The sequence below is a fragment of the Carassius carassius genome, chromosome 7 (genome assembly GCF_963082965.1).
Source record: "Carassius carassius chromosome 7, fCarCar2.1, whole genome shotgun sequence".
NCBI classification, from domain to species: Eukaryota; Metazoa; Chordata; class Actinopteri; order Cypriniformes; family Cyprinidae; genus Carassius; species Carassius carassius.
In genome coordinates this window covers 11,204,593-11,227,637 of record NC_081761.1, presented here as the reverse complement: position 1 = coordinate 11,227,637, position 23,045 = coordinate 11,204,593, and the positions used below count along the sequence as shown (strand labels likewise).

At 36.2% G+C, this 23,045-nt stretch overlaps 2 protein-coding genes across 2 annotated transcripts in view; one reads left to right on the top strand and one right to left on the bottom strand.

Annotated features, from left to right (window-relative positions):
• LOC132143040 (EF-hand calcium-binding domain-containing protein 6-like) overlaps positions 1–11,565 on the top strand; it is a 32,953-nt gene extending 21,388 nt beyond the window's left edge. Inside the window, exons 13-18 of the mRNA XM_059553203.1 lie at positions 4,469–4,568; positions 5,360–5,484; positions 9,118–9,361; positions 9,465–9,637; positions 10,621–10,768; positions 10,849–11,565. Of these exons, the coding sequence (XP_059409186.1) occupies positions 4,469–4,568; positions 5,360–5,484; positions 9,118–9,361; positions 9,465–9,637; positions 10,621–10,768; positions 10,849–11,112 (1,054 nt within the window). The 3' untranslated portion in view covers positions 11,113–11,565. The remainder of the gene's footprint in view (positions 1–4,468; positions 4,569–5,359; positions 5,485–9,117; positions 9,362–9,464; positions 9,638–10,620; positions 10,769–10,848) is intronic.
• Positions 11,566–16,771: 5,206 nt separating this feature from the next.
• On the bottom strand, positions 16,772–18,614 carry LOC132143039 (hairy and enhancer of split-related protein helt). Its single transcript, XM_059553202.1, has 4 exons — positions 18,416–18,614; positions 17,686–17,790; positions 17,487–17,583; positions 16,772–17,309 (listed from the first exon to the last, which is right to left on the bottom strand). The coding sequence occupies exons 1-4, from the start codon at positions 18,443–18,445 to the stop codon at positions 16,861–16,863; spliced, it is 681 nt and encodes a 226-aa protein (XP_059409185.1). The 5' UTR covers positions 18,446–18,614; the 3' UTR covers positions 16,772–16,860.
• Positions 18,615–23,045: the final 4,431 nt, after the last annotated feature.

The window sequence follows — 23,045 nt, the reverse complement described above, 5'->3', positions numbered from 1 at the left end:
GGAAGCAGATCTGGGAGGCAGTGGTGCCCAGGATTACCATCTCATTAATAGCAGCCATGACTTTTGTTCAAAGAACGACTTGTGTAATGTTGCCGTGTGGATGATGGGTAATCCGCTGAAGCTGCAGCTGTAGAGGAAACTGGACACACACACAAACACACACACACTGGTGACTATACAATGTGACTCCTTGTATGAAAGAGGCATTGAAAACATACATAAAATTATGGAGGTCGATATTGACAGACAAACTGACCATCAAAAAAAACAACCTAAAAAGCACTTTTAATATCAAAATTGCATTACACAAATTATGAGGCAGCTTGACTGTGGAAAGACAGTAGCGAGTAATGCTTATACACCATATATACACAAGTTATGTTTATATATTAAAAATATTTTATATAATATAAATTCTATAATTATAAATATATACATGTAAATACAGTAAATAATTTAAAAATATATACCATATGTGTGTGTATTTATAGATAGATAGATAGATAGATAGATAGATAGATAGATAGATAGATAGATAGATAGATATTTATATATTTATATATACATAATACATTTTATTTTATTTTTGAGGAAATAAATGCAGCATTGGTAATCATCATCTTTTTTTTTTTTTTTTTTGATGTTTACAAATCTAACCAACCCCAAACTTTTGAACAGCTGTGTTTTTATATTATATTTATATTTTGGTTGTTGCTGTGGATGGTTTCTAGAAAGTTTGTTTATGTCAAATCTTAGGACTGATTGTTTGGAAAACTAATAGCACACTTTTTTTTTTACAAGCATCTTGATTTGATGTATCATTCATATCATACATCAAAGCTGTAACGCTTATGTATTTTGTGGAACTCAAAAGAAGATATTTTGAAGAACATTCCAGCTGTTTTTGTCCATACAATGAAAGTTCAGGTCCATATAATGAAAGGTCCAAAACTGCAAACTGACCTGGAACAACATCAGAGTGAGTTAATGATGACAATTGTAATTTTGGGGTAAATTATCTTTTTAAAGCGAATCTCACAAACACACAGCCATTCTCAGTCTGAGCCCCTGCAGCTCACTCATGTGGCTCTTGTAGTCTCTTTCACACATTCCTCTCACACACACACGTCTCCTGTTCTCAGATGGTGGCCCAGATTAAACAGAACAATACAGTGCAAACGTGATAAATGTGCATCTACTTATTCCTCTCTTTTACTTCCTCACTCAGTCCATCCATCCTCAGACGAGATGAAATGAAAGCAAAATAAGCAGCCCATTCATTCAGAAGTTATCTCTGTGGGCGTCTCGTCTCTGCGAGTGATGGGACTCTTTCCTCCCTCAAATTCCCTCTTCTTTTAATTTCAAATCCCTCCATCTCCAGCTTGTGGAGAACAGTGGGTCAGCAAGGAGTTCAAGCAACCCCTCGTCTGTTAAAACAACATGTTGTCTCTCCTCTCTGAAGATCAGTCGTCTGAGGCAGAGAGGGGGTCTGCCAATGACTCTGAATAAGATCTGAACTTGGGTGGCAATCTGAAATACATGTATATTAATCGAAGTAATACAGCATCTAAATCTAATTTTAAATTCAAGAGCCATCACACATTTTGAACTCGCAGAACTAAGCAGATATGGGGGAGGACAATTTTAAAAGCAAATTATACCTTTGAATTATAACACTTTATTTTATGGTCAAATTCTCATTAGTTGCTTATTAGCATGCATATTTATATAATATTGGCTATTTATTACTACTTATAGCACTTAAAGCACACATTAATGCTCTGTATGACCATGTTCTAGATCCCTTAACCTGACCCAATACCTAAGCTGAACAACTGCCTTACTTACTATTAATAATCAGCACAGACTTAACAAACTAACTATTAATAAGCAGCACAAACTTAACAACTACCTTACTAACTATTAATAAGCAACAAAAACTTAACAACTACCTTACTAAAGATTTAATTGAAAAAAAAACATTTAATTAAAACTAAAATGAGTAATTGGAGGGTTTTATATGATTAAGAATATTAAGAAAAAATTACTTATTTTATATATATATATAGTACAGACCAGTTTGGACACACCTTCTAATTCAAGGAGTTTTCTTTATTTTCATGACTATGAAAATCGTAGATTCACACTGAAGGCATCAAAACTATGAATTAACACATGTGGAATTATATATGGAATTATATACATAACAAAAAAGTGTGAAACAACTGAAAATATGTCATATTCTAGGTTCTTCAAAGTAGCCACCTTTTGCTTTGATAACTGCTTTGCACACTCTTGGCATTCTCTTGATGAGCTTCAAGAGGTAGTCACCTGAAATGGTCTTCCAACAGTCTTGAAGGAGTTCCCCGAGAGATGCTTAGCACTTGTTGGCCCTTTTGCCTTCTGTCTGCGGTCCAGCTCACCCCTAAACCATCTCGATTGGGTTCAGGCCCGGTGACTGTGGAGGCCAGGTCATCTGGCGCAGCACCCCATCACTCTCCTTCTTGGTCAAATAGCCCTTGATGCCTTCAGTGTGACTCTACAATTTTCATAGTCATGAAAATAAAGAAAACTCTTTGAATGAGAAGGTGTGTCTAAACTTTTGGTCTGTACTGTATATATATATATTATATACAGAAAAGTAACTAACTACAGCATTAAATCATGTTAAACTGAATTTGTTCCTGCTCTCTAAGAATTCTTCTTCCATATCTATATAACATTACAACAAGTGATATATTCTTCCTGGTGCAAAGTGAAGTATTTATTTATTTATTTATTTTTTAAGTCTTGTGATATCAGTAAAAAAATAAAATAAAATTGTATTACAAGCCAATCATATTCTAAAACATTGCACATTTTTGGATGGATACATTTACTTAAAGGTTTTGATTTTTTTTTTCCAGCTTTACTATTAGGTCAACTTAAGAGCCATGTGCCCCCTAATGGGCATAAAAGAGACATGTGAATTACCTTGAAGGGTTTTCTTTTTTATTTATTTTTTTGATAACAATTGCGAAAGCTGCTAATGTTTGTACAGTTTAGAAAGCTATAATAGATATATAGAATATATATAATAGAAACTATATATAGTTTCTAGTACTTTTTTATTTTATAAGTTTACTATTTATTGATATTTTATTTGACATTACTACTATTTATTACTAGTTTATTATTATTATTGTTATTATCATTAAAACAATTGTAGTGCTTCCATTCAAATGAAATGTCACGTCCAAGTATTTACTTCACTTATAGGTGTAGCTTACATGGAATCAGAAAAAAATAAATAAAAAATAAAATCTTTATTCAAATTAAAAAATTTAGCAAGGGAATGACTTAGATTTTAGAGTTTGAATTTCTATGGATCTTCGAATTACAGAGGATCTTTGTCTCATTCCATTTTTTAGTTTGTCTGTGAAACGCTAGTGTGTTTATTTGGCTTTATGCCAAAGTCACGTCCTGCTGTGTTAGTTTTGTGGCAGGGCTGTTGGACATGGGAGTCCTGCTGAGATGTCCGTGGCTGGGTCACAAGGTCTCTTCCCTCGGCATCCAAGAGGTCCACTAATAGACTCGACCGCTGAATATGATGAATTCTCAGTATTTAGCTCTAAATTTTTTTCTGCTGTGACAAGCAGTTTGGCAAATGGAGACTCCCTCTTTGTCTAGTAGGATTTTTCAGGAACTTTTCTCGCAGAGCTTATAGTAAACACTTATTTTACCATACAGTCGTGGCCTATTGCTATTCCTGGCTCATTCAGGTCAGCTTAACTGTTGAAAAGAGCAGTCAGTCTTGAGAAAATCCTAAAGGCACGTTCATGTTGTCATCAACACAATGCACAAACACAAACATAATGCCTCTTGCAGTCAGTGTCACTGGTGTTTGCCTCTTTGAACTGCTATCAGCATTATTTGAAGAATCTGTGTCTTTTAAATCTCACCATATTTCTCTGTCTCTCCTTTCTATTTCTTCCTTTACACAGTGCGACTAACTCTGCTCTAGCCCGTGACCTCTCAAGCCAGCAGTCCGCCCACCTCGTTTGGACTGTGGCCCTAAGATGGCCCAGACCACTGGCCTATAGCCTAGGGAGTGGCTGTCCTCTCTTGAGCACAAAAGAGCCACAGCTATCTGCTCAGCCGAGCCCCATCAACCCATCCAAGCGCACAGGGAACTCATTAGCCGAGGCTGGGCTTTGTGCATCTGGCATTTCTCATGTGCTAACACTTCAAGCTCATCATGTGTCTGCCTGGTTTGACCACTCCAGTTGCTCTCAAAGCGGTCAGTGCAGCAAGGCCATTTCCATGTCAGGTCTTGTAGCTCTCCCTGTTTGCCACTCAAGCGAGAATGGCACAAAGCGAATAGCTCGTTCTTAGGGTTTCTCAGGGCTTCTCTTGTATGATATGAGGTAATAATAAAAGATCTAAAACCAAAGTTATAGCCTCAAAGAACTTCTTCTTGTTCCCTCAGGAAAGGAGTTCCCAGCCTCTTCCAGACACCCGCCCAGCCTGCCTTGAACCGTGATTCATGTGAGGAGAAGGGCTCAGAGGATGATCGGAGAGACCATGAGGTACAATCTCATGTTATTACATAACAATTAAAAAATTCAACCTAAAGCATTCAAATGTTTGGGATTGGTAAAATGTCTTGATGTTTTTCAAAGAAGTCCCTTATGCTCATTAAGACTGCAATTATTTGATCAAAAATGTCATATTTTTAGATAGAGATTTATTGCAATGTAGAATAACATGTTTCATATTTTAATATATTTCACATTGTAATTCATTCCCATGATGGCAAACTTTTCAGCTGCCATTACTCCTGGTCTTCAGTGTCACATGATCCAGAAATAATTCTAATATGCTGATTTGGTGCTCAAAACACATGTTGAAAACGTTTGTCGTGCTTAATATTTTTGTGGAAACTGTGATAATTTTTTCAGGATTCTTTGATGAATAGAGTGATCAAAAGAGTGTAATGGTCTTCACTTTTGATCAATTTAATGTATTAATTTAAAGTATTAATTTCTTAAAAATAAAACTACTTTTGAATAGTAGTCTAGATTCTCCCAGAGAAAAAAAAACTGTCTAGGACCATCAGAAAAATAAAAATACAGGTGAAAACAACTGTTAAACAGGAATCAAAAAACAAAAAAATAAATAAATCTTAATAACTATTATAATCCTGAATGTAATAATAATAGTAACAATAGGAACATTTATTATTATTACAGTTTCTTGATTTTTTTGTTTAGGGGTACAATACAAAGTACATTACACTATACAGTATATTTTAAACTCCTTTACGTCAAGTAAAACTTTTCCAGATCAGTACCATTAATGCACATTTATTGTGTTTCAGCTGATTCGTCTGGTGAAGAATTTGGTGGCAAATCGTTATAGAGATGTGCTTAGAGAGTTTGAAGAACTGGATGAGAAAAATACCAGACGTCTCACTCAGGAGGACATGTACCAGTTGCTTAAAAGGTGATGAGCCACTTACACAAAATAAAAATATTCCCTTACATTGGTTTTCTTCCATATGCCATTGATTTACAAACCTGAATACAAACCTGTAGAGCATAATAGTAATACTGACAGCCTATGTTATGCATGAATATCAAATGAATAATTGATTTGTTTTCGGGCATAATGTCTTTATTAGTCTTTTATTAGTTACTTCAGTTTATACTTCAGAAGATTATCTGCAGGACATTTATATAGTTGTCTCACACACGCTATTGAAGAATATGCTGGAATGTGGAATGCATTCCTCCTCATTGTCTTTAACACCATGCCAAATCACTTCACGTCTTTCCCGGCGGTGTTCATGTCCTGGGTGTCTCCCAGAGTCAGTGGTCGTGACACAAGCATCCCTTGTGTGTCTCACAAGACCTATGCGGTCCGCCCGAGTCTCCCAGCCATGGGTCTTACAGAGCTCTTGCACTCTTTTGTCTCCTAAGACAATGGCAACGGAAAGCAGGCCTTTTTTCTTGGCAAATGATGCCTTAATTGTGCAAGTTAACAACCTACTCTTTTTTTCCCATGAATAACAATGTGTTTGGTGTACGGAGTCTGAGAGAGCTGTTGGCACGGTGAAGATCTGAGGCTGTTGGTTTTCTATGGTCTACTGCACGCTTGTTTAGATGTTCCCATGCCTGCTTCACTTTTAGCTACACTACTGTACTGTCCTGTGTATCTGAATTGCTCAGTTAGTGGTGCTTGCAACCATTACTATTATTATTGCACATATATAGTTTTTATTATACTTGTGTCTCATCCTGTATAATAAAAATATTTTGCTACATACAGTAAATAATAAAAGTTTACTTATTGTAACTTTAAAAGCAAAGTCAACCACTTTGCAACAACCCGGAAAATCCTAGCAACCACATAGCCCTGGCAACCACCAAAACACCCAATATTTTACATGGCCAAAAAGCACATTTTCATTAGAAAATATAACATGTAGGTTACATGTAGGTTAACTATTATTTTCAAATATTATCATTTTTCCCAATATCATGAATTATTGAATCATGAATTCTGAAGGCATTATAACATTATATATATATATATATATATATATATATATATATATATATATATATATATATATATATATATATATATATATATTTTACAAATTAACAAATAAAATAAATGATATAATAAAAAGTAGATATTTATTTTATTTTTATATATTTGTTTCTTTCCTTTTTTGTTTTTGTATGACAAGTAAATGACTTGGTGCTTATTGGTCATATCACACTAATATTGATTTTAAAGTTCAGTGAACTTTAAACAAAATTGAATTGCTTAATAGTAAAAGATTATACCAAACTACTCCGTAGACGTTAGGATTTCTCTAGACTTTTACCCCAGCTTTGAAATTATGCCCCACCAAAAATATCAAAATGAACACATATGAAATAAATTGCATGACATTGCATAATATTAATTGTGGAAGAAATGTATTCTTGTCATTGTCTGTATTAATCGCACTTTGCATCATGTAATTGCTCTTTAAGTGATTCACTTGTCTTCTACGCCTCTCCCATATCTTTCTCTTTTCTTTCTTGTCTGTGAATTTAATACATTGTTGTGGTGACCTGAGTTAAGAGTCCTGAACTCTTCCGAACTGTTCAGCTCATGTGAGAAACTCCTCCATTTCTATAAATTATTTATCTGTTTATTTACTCTGGTCCCTCCCCTCCCTGTGCTGTTTTTGCAGATCTTCCTTTGACCCTTTTGTGATTTCTCTCCCTCCCTTTTTTCATTCATTTTCTACATCACCCTCTTTTATCTCTCTATTCATTTTTTGGCTGCAATATGGCGGCAGGCCTAAAAGGAGTCGTGGTCTGAATGGGGGGCATCGCGAGTGGATTTGCATAATCTGTGGCGTGGCACTGGTGCACAGACACAGAGAGAAACGGTGCCAACCAGTCCAAGGTGAACTGAACTCTCCTCGCCAGCTCAGAGATTAGTGACACTAACAGGCTTTACAGCAGCCGAGTTCACAGAGGGTTTGGCTGACATATCAGTGCCAACTTCTCTGGCTCCCACAGTGAGCACTGAGTATGAGTGCGTGCGTGCGTGCGTGCGTGCGTGTGTGTGTGCATGTGTGTCTGGTGAGAAACGGTTGCTTCTTTGATGGATTCTTACAAGGCAGAGACAAATGCATATGTGTATGTTCACATGTACTGTATCAGTGCCACATATACAATAGTTCAAACTGAACTGAAGGAACCCACTGAAGCGCCAGAGAAATTTAGTCTTCTAGATTCATGTGTTAGAAATTGTGTCTTTGCACATTTAAGGTGTGGTCTGTTTAGCTAAATGTTACATTGCAAAAAAGGCCCATTGTCTATTGTCTGTAGCACAATGATTTATGACGCAAAGCTCACACAGAAGTCAATTTCAAACCGAGCAGCTTTCAGTGGAGAGAATTTGCGGGACTAACTTGAACCAGTTGCGAAATAAGCACAGATTTAAGATTGCATGGATTCCTATAGAAATAACTAAACCAAATATTTACCAAACAATGATAAATGTGACCACAGTTTTACTCTGAAAAGCCTAAAACAATTAAATATAACGTAATTCATTAAGTACAATTAAAAGTACACAAAGATCAATTACACATTCAAAACACATATGTTGTATAAGTGTAACGATTGAAAAACTATTAAATATATTTAGTAAAAATATGTATACTAATATTAGTCAGTACATCAAACATCCTTAAACACTGAACGCGTCCTCAGATTATGAAGGGCAGTCTTTAATAACAATACCTGGCAAAGAAAATGAAATACATATTTTAATCAACTTTAAGCCCCGAATAAATACTATTTAAACCAAATTAGAGTATTAGAATTATTTCTGAAGGTTCGTGTGACTCTGAAGACTGGAGTAATTCAGCTTTGTGATTTTGCCAGGAATAAATTACATTTTAAAATATATTCAAATAGATAAGTTCACAATATTACAGGGTTTTTTTTTTTCAAACAAATAAATGCAGTCTTTTTAAGTATAAGAGACCCTCTTTGAAACTTCTTTTTAAAAATATCTGAGTGATCCCAATTATTTAATGTATAGTGTATTCACTGTGGAATTATAGTATATAGTTAAATAAAACATAACCTAACCTAATAAGTATACTATTTTAATACAGCACATGCTTTACTGTAAATATAAGTACCTAAGACCAAATGCATGTAACCTTTCTAATTAAATATCCATGTTTAACAAAACAGAGTGGAGATCAGGGTCGTGTGATACAGACTGGTGTTTGTTTGCTGTCAGATCCCCTTATAGTGTGTTTTCTCACAGTACTGTCCTTTCTTTAAACGTGATTTGTGTAAGAGAAACTGTTGCTTCTGTGCTGTTGGTTGCCAAGATTTTGCTTAAATGCAGCTCAGATAAATAAGGTGGGGTGGGGGGGGGGGGGGGGGGTATGTGGGGTTTGGAGGGCTTTAAAGGGTACAGTGTTTGCATTCTTCTAAGAATTTGAGGTGTATTCTTTACATTCATGAATCCCACTATTCTCTCCATTTCCCTCTCCCCATCATGTATCCCTCTGTCCTTGTTTGTCATTCTTTCTCTCGCCCTGCTCAGGTTAGAGCTCCATCCTGAGGTAACTCGTGGAGAGGTCCGGAGGTTGTGGTCCTCATTGTTCACTCAGCAGGATGGATCTGTGGACTTTCAACAGTTTATACGTCACTTTGGCCCGTCTCCCAAATCCTGCTGTTACCCCAATGCCAAGCACAATCCCCCCAAACGTGGAGACAATGACTTGATGCGCCTCTCCAAAAGACTCAACTGCGTCTCAGATATATTAGTGGATGCTCTACGGGCCAAGGTGGGGGTGTGGAAATACCTCAGGATGGTGTAAAGTTCTTTGAGCTGAGATATGATTATGTTATGTAGATAATTTTATGAACTGGTTTCTCTCTCGCAAACAGGTGGAGTTGTCTGTTTCTGAGCTCTGGACTGAGTTCTCCGAAATGGACTTTTCTGGAACAGGTTTTGTTAGCAGTGATGAATTTAAAGACATCCTTATGAGTCTGTGTGTTCATCTCAGCCAGTATGAGTGTGATCTGTTGGCCAAGAAGTTTGACATCAACCTTGATGGCAGGTAGATACACTTACATTAGGGAAGACCAAAACAGATAAATAAATAAATCAAGACATTCATGCATAGGAGATGTGATGATTATATAACACTTTGCTTGAAGCCTTCATATATAATGCAGTATAAAAGTATTTTAATTCATTAATTATGTCTTGAAATGCACCTCATAATGCATTTTGATATCATTAAAACTGCAACCACATTATACATTACAATGCATTTCTTATAATTATTACACCTTTAGAAAGTATAAAGAATTAAAACACATGACAGGCAATTCATTTCAAGAAATGTACAAATATTCAAATGCATTTGAACTTTGGTTACAGTTTCTTATGAAAATATATAATGCATTACAATGCACATTATGAATATTTTTTAAAATGTATTATACAAAAAGGCTTCAGGTGTTACCAAATCAAGAAATGTGATACTTCAGTTTGTGAATAAAATAACTGATAATTTGTGACCAGGTTTAAAACCAACAATGTTTTATCCGTTGCAAGTAAACTGGCATGAACAATTGCAAAAGAATATGATTAAATTTGTAACACTTTAGTATTATAGGGACCAGTTCTTACTATTAACTAGTTAACTAGTAACTTAACATATTGGTTGAATATTAGTGCTTATAAAGCACATATTCTGCATGACCATATTCTATATCCGTAATCCTTTCCAATACCTAGACTTAACAACCACCTTACTAACTATTAATAAGCAGCAAATTTAAAATCAAATTTATTGACGTAAAAGTCGTAGTTAATGGTTTGTTAATATCGAGGATTTGACCTTAAAATAAAATGTGACCATACTATTATTGGTAATATTGAAAGCTATTAATGTCTTGAAGCACTGAAAACACAGGTATCAATATGTTTTTGTGATGAAGCCTATCAAAACTTTATCAAAATATAAATCTATAAGATAAGACATAACTGAGCATTTCATGTCCTCATGGAATGTTTTTTTTTTTTTCATATCAGCGTATCCTATACAGAATTCCTCAAGCCTTTTCTATCCCAGAGTCAAATATGGAAGCATGGATCCAACATGGCAGCTGCTCTGCAGACTCCCAGAGAAACTAAAGAAGTTGCCTCTCCGGAAACATTAAGTAGCAAGATCAGGAAAAAGGTTATGCATTGTTTATAGGCGATACTATGTGTTAATGAATGTTAAAATTTACATTTTCCTCTTGTATTTTGGTGTTGAAGCTCCAGCGTAAGGCCAGGGCTCTTAGCAAGGCCTGTGCCCGGATGGATGGCTCCGGCACTGGGCTTCTGTCTGCAGCTGAGCTGGGTGCTGTGCTACAGCTGTTTGGAGTGTGTCAGAGCCAGGAAGAGCTGAAGAGTGTGTTCTCTACCCTTCACACACACCCGTCTGGACTCCTGGACTACCGCCCGCTCCTAATGGACAAACACAGGACATCCAGTCACAACCAGCAGACCAAGCACCTGCTTAGCCACAGGAGTCAATAGGTCAGCTGTTTAAAACAAATGATAGCTAAATTGACTTAGTACATTTGTAAGTTGGAGCTGTTGCCATGCAAGATGCAAGATAATATTAAGATAATATATAACTAAATATATTAACCCTACTAGCTTCATGCAGAAATAAAGACACACAATCAATATTCAAGTTATAATCATGACATTAATATTGTATTTCTTTATATTAGATTTGGTTAGAGTCAAATGAACTGTATTTCAATGCTTTACAGTGTAGTGTGTGTTCATGTTTTCAAAGCAGTGCGTAATAAAACTGATTCAAGTAAAAAGAGTTTGTCAACTGATTTTACTGCAAATTGATTAACATTGTAATTACATTAAACTGAATTTGCTTTCAGTCTCTTAGATATGAAATACTCTTGTGACATACTTCTAAAACATATTTTAAACAACCTTTTGAACAACATTTGGTATATTATTTGTACTATATAAATGTTTCACAGGACTGTAACTGTAAGGACTAGTAAATCCAAAAAAGTTTTTTTTGCAAATTTTACACCAAAACTGTTTAAACTGAATATAAAAATGTCTTTGTTTCTAAATACATATTATTGAAGGACATTTTTAAGATGCAGTGAAATCTGGACTACTATCTGAGAAGGCTCTCAGGCGGATGTCCTCTGCTAAAGTCATTCGAGTGAACACGGGAATATGAAGCACCACATCACCACACTGGTGTTTCATGCACCACCCAGCAGTCTCTTATGTGTTTAGTTTAGAAAAGACCCGCAGTTTTCTCAACAAAATCACTTGTGTATTAGCAAGCAAGCAAGCAACTTTTTTTATATAGCACTTTTTTTAAACAACAGACGCTGCCCCAAAGTGCTTTACAAAATGTATAAAATTAAAATCATACAATAAAATAAACATATCTTATTCAAAAGCTACAGAAAACAAATACGTTTTTAAATAGGACTTAAAAGTTGTTACCGATGGAGCTGACCTCACATGGAATGGGAGACTATTCTAGAGTTTGGGACCTACTACAGAAAAAGCACCATCTCCTTTTGATTTTAGATTACAACGAGAGATTGACAAACAAGAGAATTTTAAAATCAATCCTGAATTTGACCAGAAGCCAATGTAAGGATTGCAGTACAGGAGTAATATGGTCTCTCTTTTAAGAAATTTTCTGATAAGAAACTTTCTTGGCTGCTTTCTTTGGCATTTTAAGATATTTTACATGACAATAGAATAAAACCCTAAGCCATTTTAGCTCTGCTTCATTTGTTTTGATTCATACTATGTGATGAAGCTAAAAGACTCTAATTTTACCAGCTCTTCTCCCTCCGCTTAACACAGTGTTTCCTCTGCGGATTTAAACTAATATTGGCTTGTTGGTCACTCAGTGCTCTTTCATCGCTTTCGTCTTTCATGGCATTATCGTTTCTCCCATCTGCATGCCCTCTTTGTCTTCTATTCCTCTTCTCTCCTCTTTTCCGCACCAATGTTTTGAACACAGTTTGGCAAACAGCTTGTGTTATCCACCCAATCATCCGTTCATCCATCCATGTATCTGTCTGTTCATCAATCAGTTACTTGCTTTGACAGTTGGATGACAGGCACCAGTGCTTTTCTTCCCAAAAGTGCTAATGCAGGTGTTTGTGTTGTACATGCACTAAGACAGATCCTATTTCTCTTTGGACATCGGAGGGTCTTGGTGAGCTTCGATGCATCCACTATCATCAAAACTTTTTTTAATTATTTAATTCTTTCAGCAAGGATGCATTAAATTGATAAAAAAATGACAGTGTCAATTTAACATCTATAATTATGAAAAATATTTATTTCAAGTAAATTCTGTACAAAGAAATCCTGAATCCTGAGTGATTTCAGAAGGATCATGTGACATTGAAGACTAAAGTGATGGCAGCTGAAAATTTGGCATTGCCATCAAAATGAATACATTTCGTTTTTAAATATATTAAAATAGGAAACACAGATTTGAAATTCTAACAATATTTTACCATATTTTTTAATAATTAAATTCAGCCTTGGTGAGCATTAGAGACTTCTTTCAAAAATAAATAAACGATAAAAACAAATGTTTTAAGATAATATTAAAAATATATAATATAATATAATATAATATAATATAATATAATATAATATAATATATTATATTATAATATAATATAATATAATATAATATAATATAATATAATATAATATAATATAATATAATATAATATAATATAATATAATATAATATAATATAATATAATATAATATAATATAATATAATATAATATAATATAATATAATATAATATAATATAATATAATATTGCATCTGAGTGTGTGGTTGTGTCCTGCTTCCCAATCTCATGCCTGAATTCTGGCGCTCTGTTTAGGAGCTTTGATTTCAAGGGGCTGATTATTTTTCTTCAAGTCCACTCAAGGATGAAGCCCAAGGAACCCAAAATTGTCTTCCTTTCAGCTCCATCACAATGGAGCAACCCCCACCAAAGTACCACAACTTCTCACTCCTTCTCTAGAATCCCTCTCGCTCCCTTTTCTCTTTTCGTGGTGCTTTTTTGGAAGCTGGTGCCATACAACTTACTTAAAGAAAGACTTAACGGTGATGGGATGAATTCAGGCTTTGGGAAGGAGAGGTCCCAGGGATAAGTCACCTTTCAGGACAGAATCACACCGGTTTTGTTCCCATCATGATATTATGTCCCTTTAGCTCTTTATCTCATTCTCTCTCTCTCTCTCTCTCTCTCTCTCTCTCAGGTGTCCTGTTTGAGGAGCTCTGAGTGATATTGGTTTCTGGTAGTATTTGGGGTGTCAGAAGCGTGCGGGACGGGGGTGGAGAGAGGGGCGTGGCTCACTTCTTCTATGCCATTGTAGAGGCCAAAGAGAGTAAACCCTCTACAGTTAAAGAGGGTGGGACACAAGTGCCAACATCTCAGAAACAATCAGCGTCATGGCTGACTGGAACCTGGTAAAATGATATGCAATGTGGGTAGAGTTCTTTTATATTCCACTATGGTGGCCGTCTTTCCCTTAAGCTGATCTTGGCCACAGTGAGCAACTGTCTGTCTGATTTGCTTAAGTCAAGTATGGAAATGGCACATATTCTTGAGACTGATTCACATATCACATATATAACGGCACTGTGTAATATGGCCTAAGCATATATAGCTGTGCATTAGTTACAGTCAATATAACACACTGTAAAAGTAAATTACTGTTGTGGTTTATAGTGTAATGTAATGAATGGGTTCATTTATAATGTTTAAAAAAGAAAAGTTCTTTTAAATTACTAACAGCTTTATATTTAAATTGGGCGGCAGTGGCTCAGTGGTTCATGTAGGTTGTCTACAAACTGGAAGGTTTGTGGTTCAATCCAAGGCTCCATCTGACCAAGTGTCTTGAGGTGTCCTTGAGCAAGACACCTAACCCCAGCTGCTCCCGACGAGCTGGATGGCGCCTTGAATGGCTGACACCGCAGTCGGTGTATGAATGAGTGTGTGAATGGGTGAATGTGAGGCAAATTGTAAAGCGCTTTGGATGGTCATGTGGTCTGTTAAAAGCGCTATATAAATGCAGTCCATTATGGGAAGTCGTGGCCTAATGGTTTGAGAGTTGGACTGGCAATTGAAAGGTTGTGAGTTTGAGTCTCAGGCCGGCAGGAATTGTAGGTGGGGGGAGTGCATGTGCTACAGTGCTCTCTCCACCCTCAATACCACGACTTAGGTGCCCTTGAGCAAGGCACTGAACCCCCACCTCCCCCCCGGGCGCCGTAGCATAAATGGCTGCCCACTGCTCCGGGTGTGTGTTCACAGTGTGTGTGTGTGTGTTCACTGCTGTGTGTGTGCACTTCGGATGGGTTAAATGCAGAGCACAAATTCTGAGTATGGATCACCATACTTGGCTGAGTGCCACTTCACTTAAACAGTTTTAAATAAAATTAAATAATGTGTTACTTTTATTAGTAGTAAAATATTGAGAATTACAGGGAAATTTGTTTTTGTATGCAAAATGAAGATTTAATTGATGTAGAAAATTGTGAAAGCGTTGTATGTTTGTGTGAGAGAGGGAAAGACTGACATCACAAGAATATGTTTGTGAACCCTTATGGTTTTCTGCATTGCTCATTTATGAACTCAATCTAACTCACAAACACAGCTTTACTTTTCACACTTTAAGTTTCTCAGTTTTGCTGAAGACATTGAGTAGGTATGGAATGTAACTGAAGCTCTGTGTTTCGACAGTCAATCAAGGAGAACAGATGAATAAAAGCACACAAAGCCTGCTGACAAATATCGAGAAAGATGGGTTAGTGTGAACTATGCCTCAATCCCAAAAGCTTTCATTAGACCTTAAAAAAGCATTACAGAGATGCACAAAGCTGGGAAAGGCTAAGAAAGCATTGCTAAAGACCTGGGTGTACATGAATCTATATATACTTTGTCTACAAAAATAAAAAATATATTGCCACTCTCCCTTTTTTTCCTACAAAGCTGGAAAAAAAATATTTAGAGCCAAAACCGGCTTTGTTCAGAGGAAAAAGGCCACTGCACACACACATCAAAACCTCTTCCCAACACTGTAAAGCATGATGAAAGAGGCATCATGGTTTAGTGCTTCTTTGTGTGTTATTAGTTTAGTCAATTTGTATTTGTCTGAATAATGGTGACTTGGATTAAGATAAGACTCATTTTATGAGTAAGCAATGCAGAAATGTAGATATTTTTTAATTGTTCACAAACTCATTACTGCAACTGTAGCCGTATGAACACTGCCTCTGTTAAAACAGCCTGTGTTAAAACATCTTACATCCATTAAACTCACTCCAATACTTAGTATTTAGCAGTTTGATTTGTTATTTGCATCCTATTTAAATATAGGTGGGAGAGACACTGGGATAGGATGGGGGGCTGGATTTGTGTCCAAATGGATTCCCCTAAAAAGAGGCTTATTGTCAATCAAGGGGTCTCAGGCCAACAGACCATTACGCCAAGGGTTAATCTTAAGAGACAATACAGTCTAGAAAGACAAATTTAGCCATGGTATCTTCATAAGAATTTGTGCATGTCACAACTGATATTAAGAATTAGATTTTCTTGAAGTATTGTTGTGCAATAAAATATTTTAATGATGGACAGATAAATATTTAGCTATTAGGTTACATTCTCATAAAAAGTTCTATTTATTTTTCATTTTATTTAATTTCATTATTCATTGTAAAATTTTCCCTACAAATTTCCTCTTCTAACTTATCATAACACAATGCTACTTCAGAACCAAAGTGGATGCATAAATGTTCCCTAAACCTATTTGCTATCCTATGCTCAGTTCAAAACATCAGAATAAATGAAAATTAGCTTGTTTTCTCATAATGTTATAATATTTGAAAGGAGCTGGGCAGATTTTAAATGCATAATAAAATTTGGGCTGTTAAGAGAACTTGATTCATTAAAAAAAAACATCACATTGTCTACTTCCTTGTTCATGCCCATTATTATTATTTATTTATTTTTGGCTCAAATTATGCTAAAATTATGAATTAGGTTATTTCGTTTATTTATTAATACTAGAGTATTCAGAAGATCCCAAGGAGAACACACTACATCAACGATTCCTAGCATAAAGAATTTCCAACATCGTGCCAAACTCAGAATTTATTCAAACATCATTTATTTCATGATCCATCTACGTATTAAAATAAAACATGTACACATATATAAATTAAGGACATCCGCAGACGTATTTACAGAGCAGCGTGTTGTGCATTGTGTAAGCTGAAGGCGTTGTGTGGGTGTGAGTGCCCGATGAAGTTCATGTAATGGTGATCGAGTCCCTGAACCGGTGACAAGTATCCGCTGTGCTGAGACATCGCTGGGTACGCGAGCGTGGGGCTCCGCGCCGAGCTGTGCCAGGAAAAGTGTCCGGGAGGGCTCTGCTGAAACACCGACTCGGTTGGACTCGGACTCTGGTACTCCAGCTGGCACAGAAGGTCCGTAGGGTCTGGAGAGATTGTACCTAACGAGCCGAACACGGGCTCGGTAACCACTTTGGACTGCAGGAAGGCGAGGATCCGTGCGTACTTGGTGTCTTTGGTCTCCATTCGCTCCACGGTGGTCAGATAGTGAACGAGGTTCTTCATGCACTCGTGATAGCCGTAGTGAAAGTAGTTCGCAAACTCTGTCAGCAGTTCTCCTGCGAAAACGAAGAACGGTGTTAGAGATGAGCAGGGAAGAAAGGGCTGGATTTGACGTTTTAAAAAGTGAATAATTTGACTTTCACGGTGTGAGCGAGGAATCGTTATTAAGTGTGTTAATTGATGTACTTAAATCTGTTAATCTGTTAAGTGGTGTATCGGTATTTCTTACACACCTTTTTCTCTCCCGCGCGGAAAGTCTGCGGAGTGGAGCGCGCGCAGATACTGCACAGTCATTTCCAGGATTTCTGCTTTCTCGAGTTTCCCAGAATTCTGTTTTAATACACGAAGCCGGTCAGTCATCATATATGCTCTAACAATTAATGCAGACATTGTCACTTAGCGCATTCAAACTTAAATGTTTCAGCTGCGCACCTGTTTAGCCAGTGCCATAGGAACAGTCTTTCCCAGCTCGTTTAGACATCTGTTGATTCGGTCTCTTCTTCTTTTCTCAATGACCTTGTGAGAAACAGGAGTTTTCTGTGGGAAGAGAACATAATAAGATAATAGTGAGTAAAGGGATGAAAAGTGCCACTACCAAACACAAAATTAGCTTGGCTGTATTGTGAGCCGGATAAGTTTTTCTAAATGGAAAAAGCAGTCAGCGAATATGAAGTCACGATATAACTCGGGAAGATAAGCTATTTGTTAAAAAAAAAAAAAACAGCCTACTGTAAATTACATTTGTCATATACATAAGATGTTAGTCATATGGAGAGCCGCGCTTCTCTTTCCCTGCGCGCAAAACATAGTCTACATAAATAACGGAAAGCGCATTTACATCGCAATAAAGTTACTAAATATAATTAATTTAATTAGTATAAAACACTGGCTTGCATTTAATTCAAGAGCAGGGAAATCAAGTAATAGCTACCGGTCTATAGCCCACCCTTATATAGTCTTCAGAAAATGCGCGCGAGCAATACTGAAACGCTTGTTTCGGTAGAAAATATCAATATTGTGCAATTCTGGAAAAAGCTGACATCACGCGAAACATGTTAATAGTTATAATAGCGGTAGAAAAATCAAAATAAAACATGCAAGGAGTATTTGGACTGCATGCAGTTACTGGCATCATGTGTGCGCCACTAAAGTATCCACATACCTTGCGATCCTTCATCTTAGACGCCATCATTTGATTTAAAAAATATAGAAAAAATGATAGAATTGTGGAACTATTGTAGCTAGACTAGTAGTAATAGGTTCTGCTGTTTCCAGACGCTTCAGACTGAGATGAGCTGACTGGAGGCAGCCGCTTATAAAGCTCTGGCGCATTCATGGTCTAAATTATTCCATAGGATTAAAGGCGAGCTTTTGGTTAATGTGTGCACTTAGGATCAGTTAAAGAAATAGTAAAACCTGAAGCTGTGGGCTAGCGGGGGGCAGACCTACTTTGTTAATCCACGTGGCCTGTCTAAAGACACGTGATAGGTTGTAGAATATTATTTGCAGGGTAACAGGCCTTGTTGGAGATGACTCGCGAGCGAGCGCAGTGCAGCGCGCGCATTGAAAACAAAGGCCCCGGAGCAAGGCGTCTCTTTCTGCTCCACGTCACGTTTCTCACACGATCGCCTGTTTATGGGTCCCAGCAAGCCATCTTAACTTCCATCCCAAGCCCGTCTCAGGTTTAAAGCCTGTCTACTGTTATTATAGTAATTAAGTAAGCACATAATAGGCTGTTCCGCCGAGTTCAGGGGAGACCTTTTGGAGACGGAGTCCCCCCGTTTGTTCGTGGCGTTTCTCACACGACTTGGTGACACGTCCATCTTTCATAGGCTACGGGTTTTTGTTTACATTCTCTAGATTTGTTAGGGGCCTCGGCAGGTGTGGGGACCCGGCCTGGCACACGAGCGGCCTCTCCGACCATGTTAGAGACTCCAGACGTCTTTGGCACACGAGGGTTACCCACCGCTGGATTCCCTTCAGAGGGGCTCAATTTGTATCCTATTATCCTATAAGAAAATGTCTATTGAGCGGAATGAATAGTTTCATTGGCCTAAATTTTAATAATGCAGTGAAAGAAAAGAAAAGGAGAAATAAAGAAGAATGCAGCTGGTCCTGACGCGCATTATTCTCCGTCACCTGCGCCTGGAGACCTCTATTCATTTGCCTAATTTCGGTCAACTTAACAAACTTTGGAAGAAATTATTCTGGTATTGTTGTGAAGGGTGAAGCTTTCTGATCGAATTAACAGAATGTTTTGATCCGGTAAATGCCATTAGAAAGAAAGAAACAATCGCGTATAGAGGGGTCTGGGTAACGCGCCAAGTGGCGACGCCAAAGCGCAATTCATGCCACAGGGGACTTTTGTACCCCCACATTGCTCAAGTTTGGGCCCAACAAAGGGCATTATTTTATACTTGAATACATTTCATACAATAATTGGCTGTTTTCATCAAACATATTTTCACAGCAAGGTTAACAACAGGTTTATTGTGTTCTCCCAGGCTCCCAGCCTCGGACTTCATGCGCCAAAACGCCCGGATCTTATGCTTTTTTCACTGGGAACGTTTTAATCCTGAAGGTTGGCTATGCTTTAAAGTGCGAGATCGTGTTGCATCATGGAGGGAAAAATCAAAGATGTGAGGTTTTTTTTTTTTCTTTTCTTTTAAAGAATCCAAGCCCTTTGGATATCCAAAGCAACGGAGACTTTTTATACAGCGCGCAAAAGAAAAGCACCAGTGAAACAGACTAAAGCATAAAATCCCATTACATTTATTGTTGAATTTACCACAAGATTTTATGCAAACGCTCTTTGGAGCCGACACAACAAACCTTTTTAACTTGATTTCGGATCCTTAAGTTCTGTAATGTGACTATTTATGATCTGGTGGTGTTTTTTTTTAACGTGTGTTGTGCATTGAAGAAGAGCAATACGTCAACAGAATTTTCTCCAATCACAATGTCATTTAATTGTCCAACATTACACCAAACAAACCAATACAAAAAAAGATTACTGTATTTTAACATCTTAAGAATGAGCTGATATTCCACATTTATGTTTCTTTGGAGGTAGCATTTAAAGTAAAAAAAAAAGAATGCACAAAGCTGCACCAAAGCTTCAGTGCACGCAACAAGTTCATCCCATATTTAATGCTAATAATGATATACGTTATATGAAAAAGACAATTGTGCAGTTGTGTTTCTCAAACGTCTGGTTTTAAATGTTTTTACACATTCCTGATATATTTTCATGCAAATATGACACTGCGTAAAATATTCACATGCAAATGTGTTTTATTATCGTTATATAAATAATTGTCGATATGTATTATACAATTATAAAATATAACATGTCAAATGTATATTTTGTACTTTATAAAGTGTAAAAACTAAAAAATAACCAAACTCTTTTATTTGTTTTGGTTTGTTTTATGGTCAGGTGCGTACGTTACCTTTTAAACAATTTTAAAAATGCTTTTTTTAAATAATGATATTTATGACAAAAAAAAAAATAAAACATGAAAATAAAATAAAAAGCCGTGACATTTACGATAGAATACCTACAGCAGTGGTTGCCAGAACTTCACCGTTAAACTATGGTAGCAACATTTTAGGTTTTACAGACTTAAGTTCACAATAATAATAATAAAAACGTATTTCATTAACTGATGTAATGTTTTAAACCAGCATATTGAAGTACTAACAACGTTTTTGAACCATTGTAATACTGATAAACACCAAAAACAGATGGTGATAAGAAAGTCACATGATGAATCAAATCTCATCACAAACAACTCTTCAACAAGCTGAAGAGGAAAGTATATATAAGGTGCACAATGTCATTCACACAAACACTAAACACCATCATAGTAACACACATGATACTGCAATAATGCAATAAACATTAATTTAACAACATTAGATGCAAGATAAAACCCTAATGTACACAACTGATAAGAAAAAAACTAAGTAGAAACGTAGTTATTTCATAAAAAACATAAAATATGAAGTGTCATGCAGGGAATATATATATATATATATATATATATATATATATATATATATATATATACTGTAAATTGTACAATGACTCATTTTGATAACCAATTAACAGGTTTTTACTGTAGCATTTTTTTTAGTCTTTTACTGTTATAATCACAAAGCCCTCTGAATGAAAATATATTTTTTTCTGAATGACAAGATTTATTATCATTTTATTTTTTCATTTCCATACACAGGTGATTAAAACTAGGCCTATACAACGTTTTGGAATTATAATACTAATAAAAAAATTCTGATTAACTGAATAAAGAATTGACAAAAATATAAGTATAATTTATAAAAATGTATGAGTCTGGGTAAAGGTGTTTGTATCTGATACAAGTCATAAAATCTACTAATTGTCGAATCAATGTTTCATTGCTGTGCCATATAGCTGTTTAAAGCTGTCTAAACCAGCTTCTGTATGGGGATCACAGTCTTAAAGAGGGGCTACCTGAAAGCTGAACTCTGTCTGTAAGGATCTATCCATGTGAAAGAGAATTAGAGGAGCGCAGTCATGCATGTCACCCTGATTACAGCAGTACAGTTCGCCTTATTTCCCAACCAACCTAAGACTTTTTCACAGACACACTAACCAGTCTGGGCTTTTTCGGACAGGAGGGGATGCTTGCGCTTGTGTGAAGGGTTGCCACGGCAAATCTTTTATTGAGTGGTTTAAAAAGTAAAAAGTAATTGCCCTGTCCTACTGCCTTTACACTTTACTTTTTTTTTTTTTTTTTTTTTACTTCTGATAGATAAAACATCACTTTTCTTTCAAGTGTAATAATTACTTGTGGATTAAAATAAATAAATAGCCTAAATCAATATTGATCATTTATATTGTTTTCCTGTAATGATCATGGCCTTCTCAGAACTTGATTAGAAAACTTTTAGTTAAAGAAAATGTTTGAAGATGCCTTTTGCCTGACTTGGATAGGTTAATTACTACTAAATCCAAAGCGCCATCGTGTGGAGATTTCAACAAAACTTACACGTCGCCTTTGAAGCCATTGTCTTAAAAATCATTAGAAATTTGAATTCTGTTTATTAAAAAACGTGTATTAATTTATGTTTGGGTCAGACAATAGTTTCAACATTATTAACTTATTAGTTTTATTAGCTCTTTATTTTAATTATCAACTAAGCGGTTTTGTAGCTGCAATCGCATCTGCAAGTACCCTATAATACGCATGCTATAAACTTTTGTCATTTAGTATGTTGCGCACATTTGTTAGATTTAAAATTCCTACGTTGATGGGAAAAAATTTTGATCCTCCAGACGATGTGTTGTCATGCAAGAGGCGATGACCCGTGATGACCCCCGTCCAGAGACACACACAATCCTTTAGCTTCGCGCGCCACCGTGAGTCTCCTCTGCATCACTTCACACGAGACATTCAGCATTGTTCATGCATCACAATAGAGCATCCTTAATATTCAGAAAAATCGTCCGAAATCATATATATATCGCTCACTGCATAAATGTAAAGCCTCGTGTCTATTTTTTCCCCTTATAAATTTATCTTGAACATGAACGCTAGTCATGCTCACTAGAGGGAGACATAGAAGTAAACTAAACTCTTGTTGAAAGAAAGAAAGAAAGAAAGAAAGAAAGAAAGAAAGAGCACTTTTGATACACTTCTCAGATCTCACGTTTTGTATCAGCCAGATTTAACCTTGATCATTTATGTGGAAGAGTTTTCATTTTTCATTCTCAGTGAAAAATGAAATGCATACATTTTAGGCTAATA

Excerpts from the sequence above, each read along its gene's own strand:
- LOC132143039 (XM_059553202.1), bottom strand. The coding sequence starts at position 18,445 with ATGATGGCGTCTAAGATGAAGGATCGCAAG. Across the intron at positions 17,584-17,685 it reads CTATGGCACTGGCTAAACAG|AATTCTGGGAAACTCGAGAA; the intron begins GTGCGCAGCTGA and ends GTATTAAAACAG. Across the intron at positions 17,310-17,486 it reads TCCGCGCGGGAGAGAAAAAG|GAGAACTGCTGACAGAGTTT; the intron begins GTGTGTAAGAAA and ends TCGTTTTCGCAG.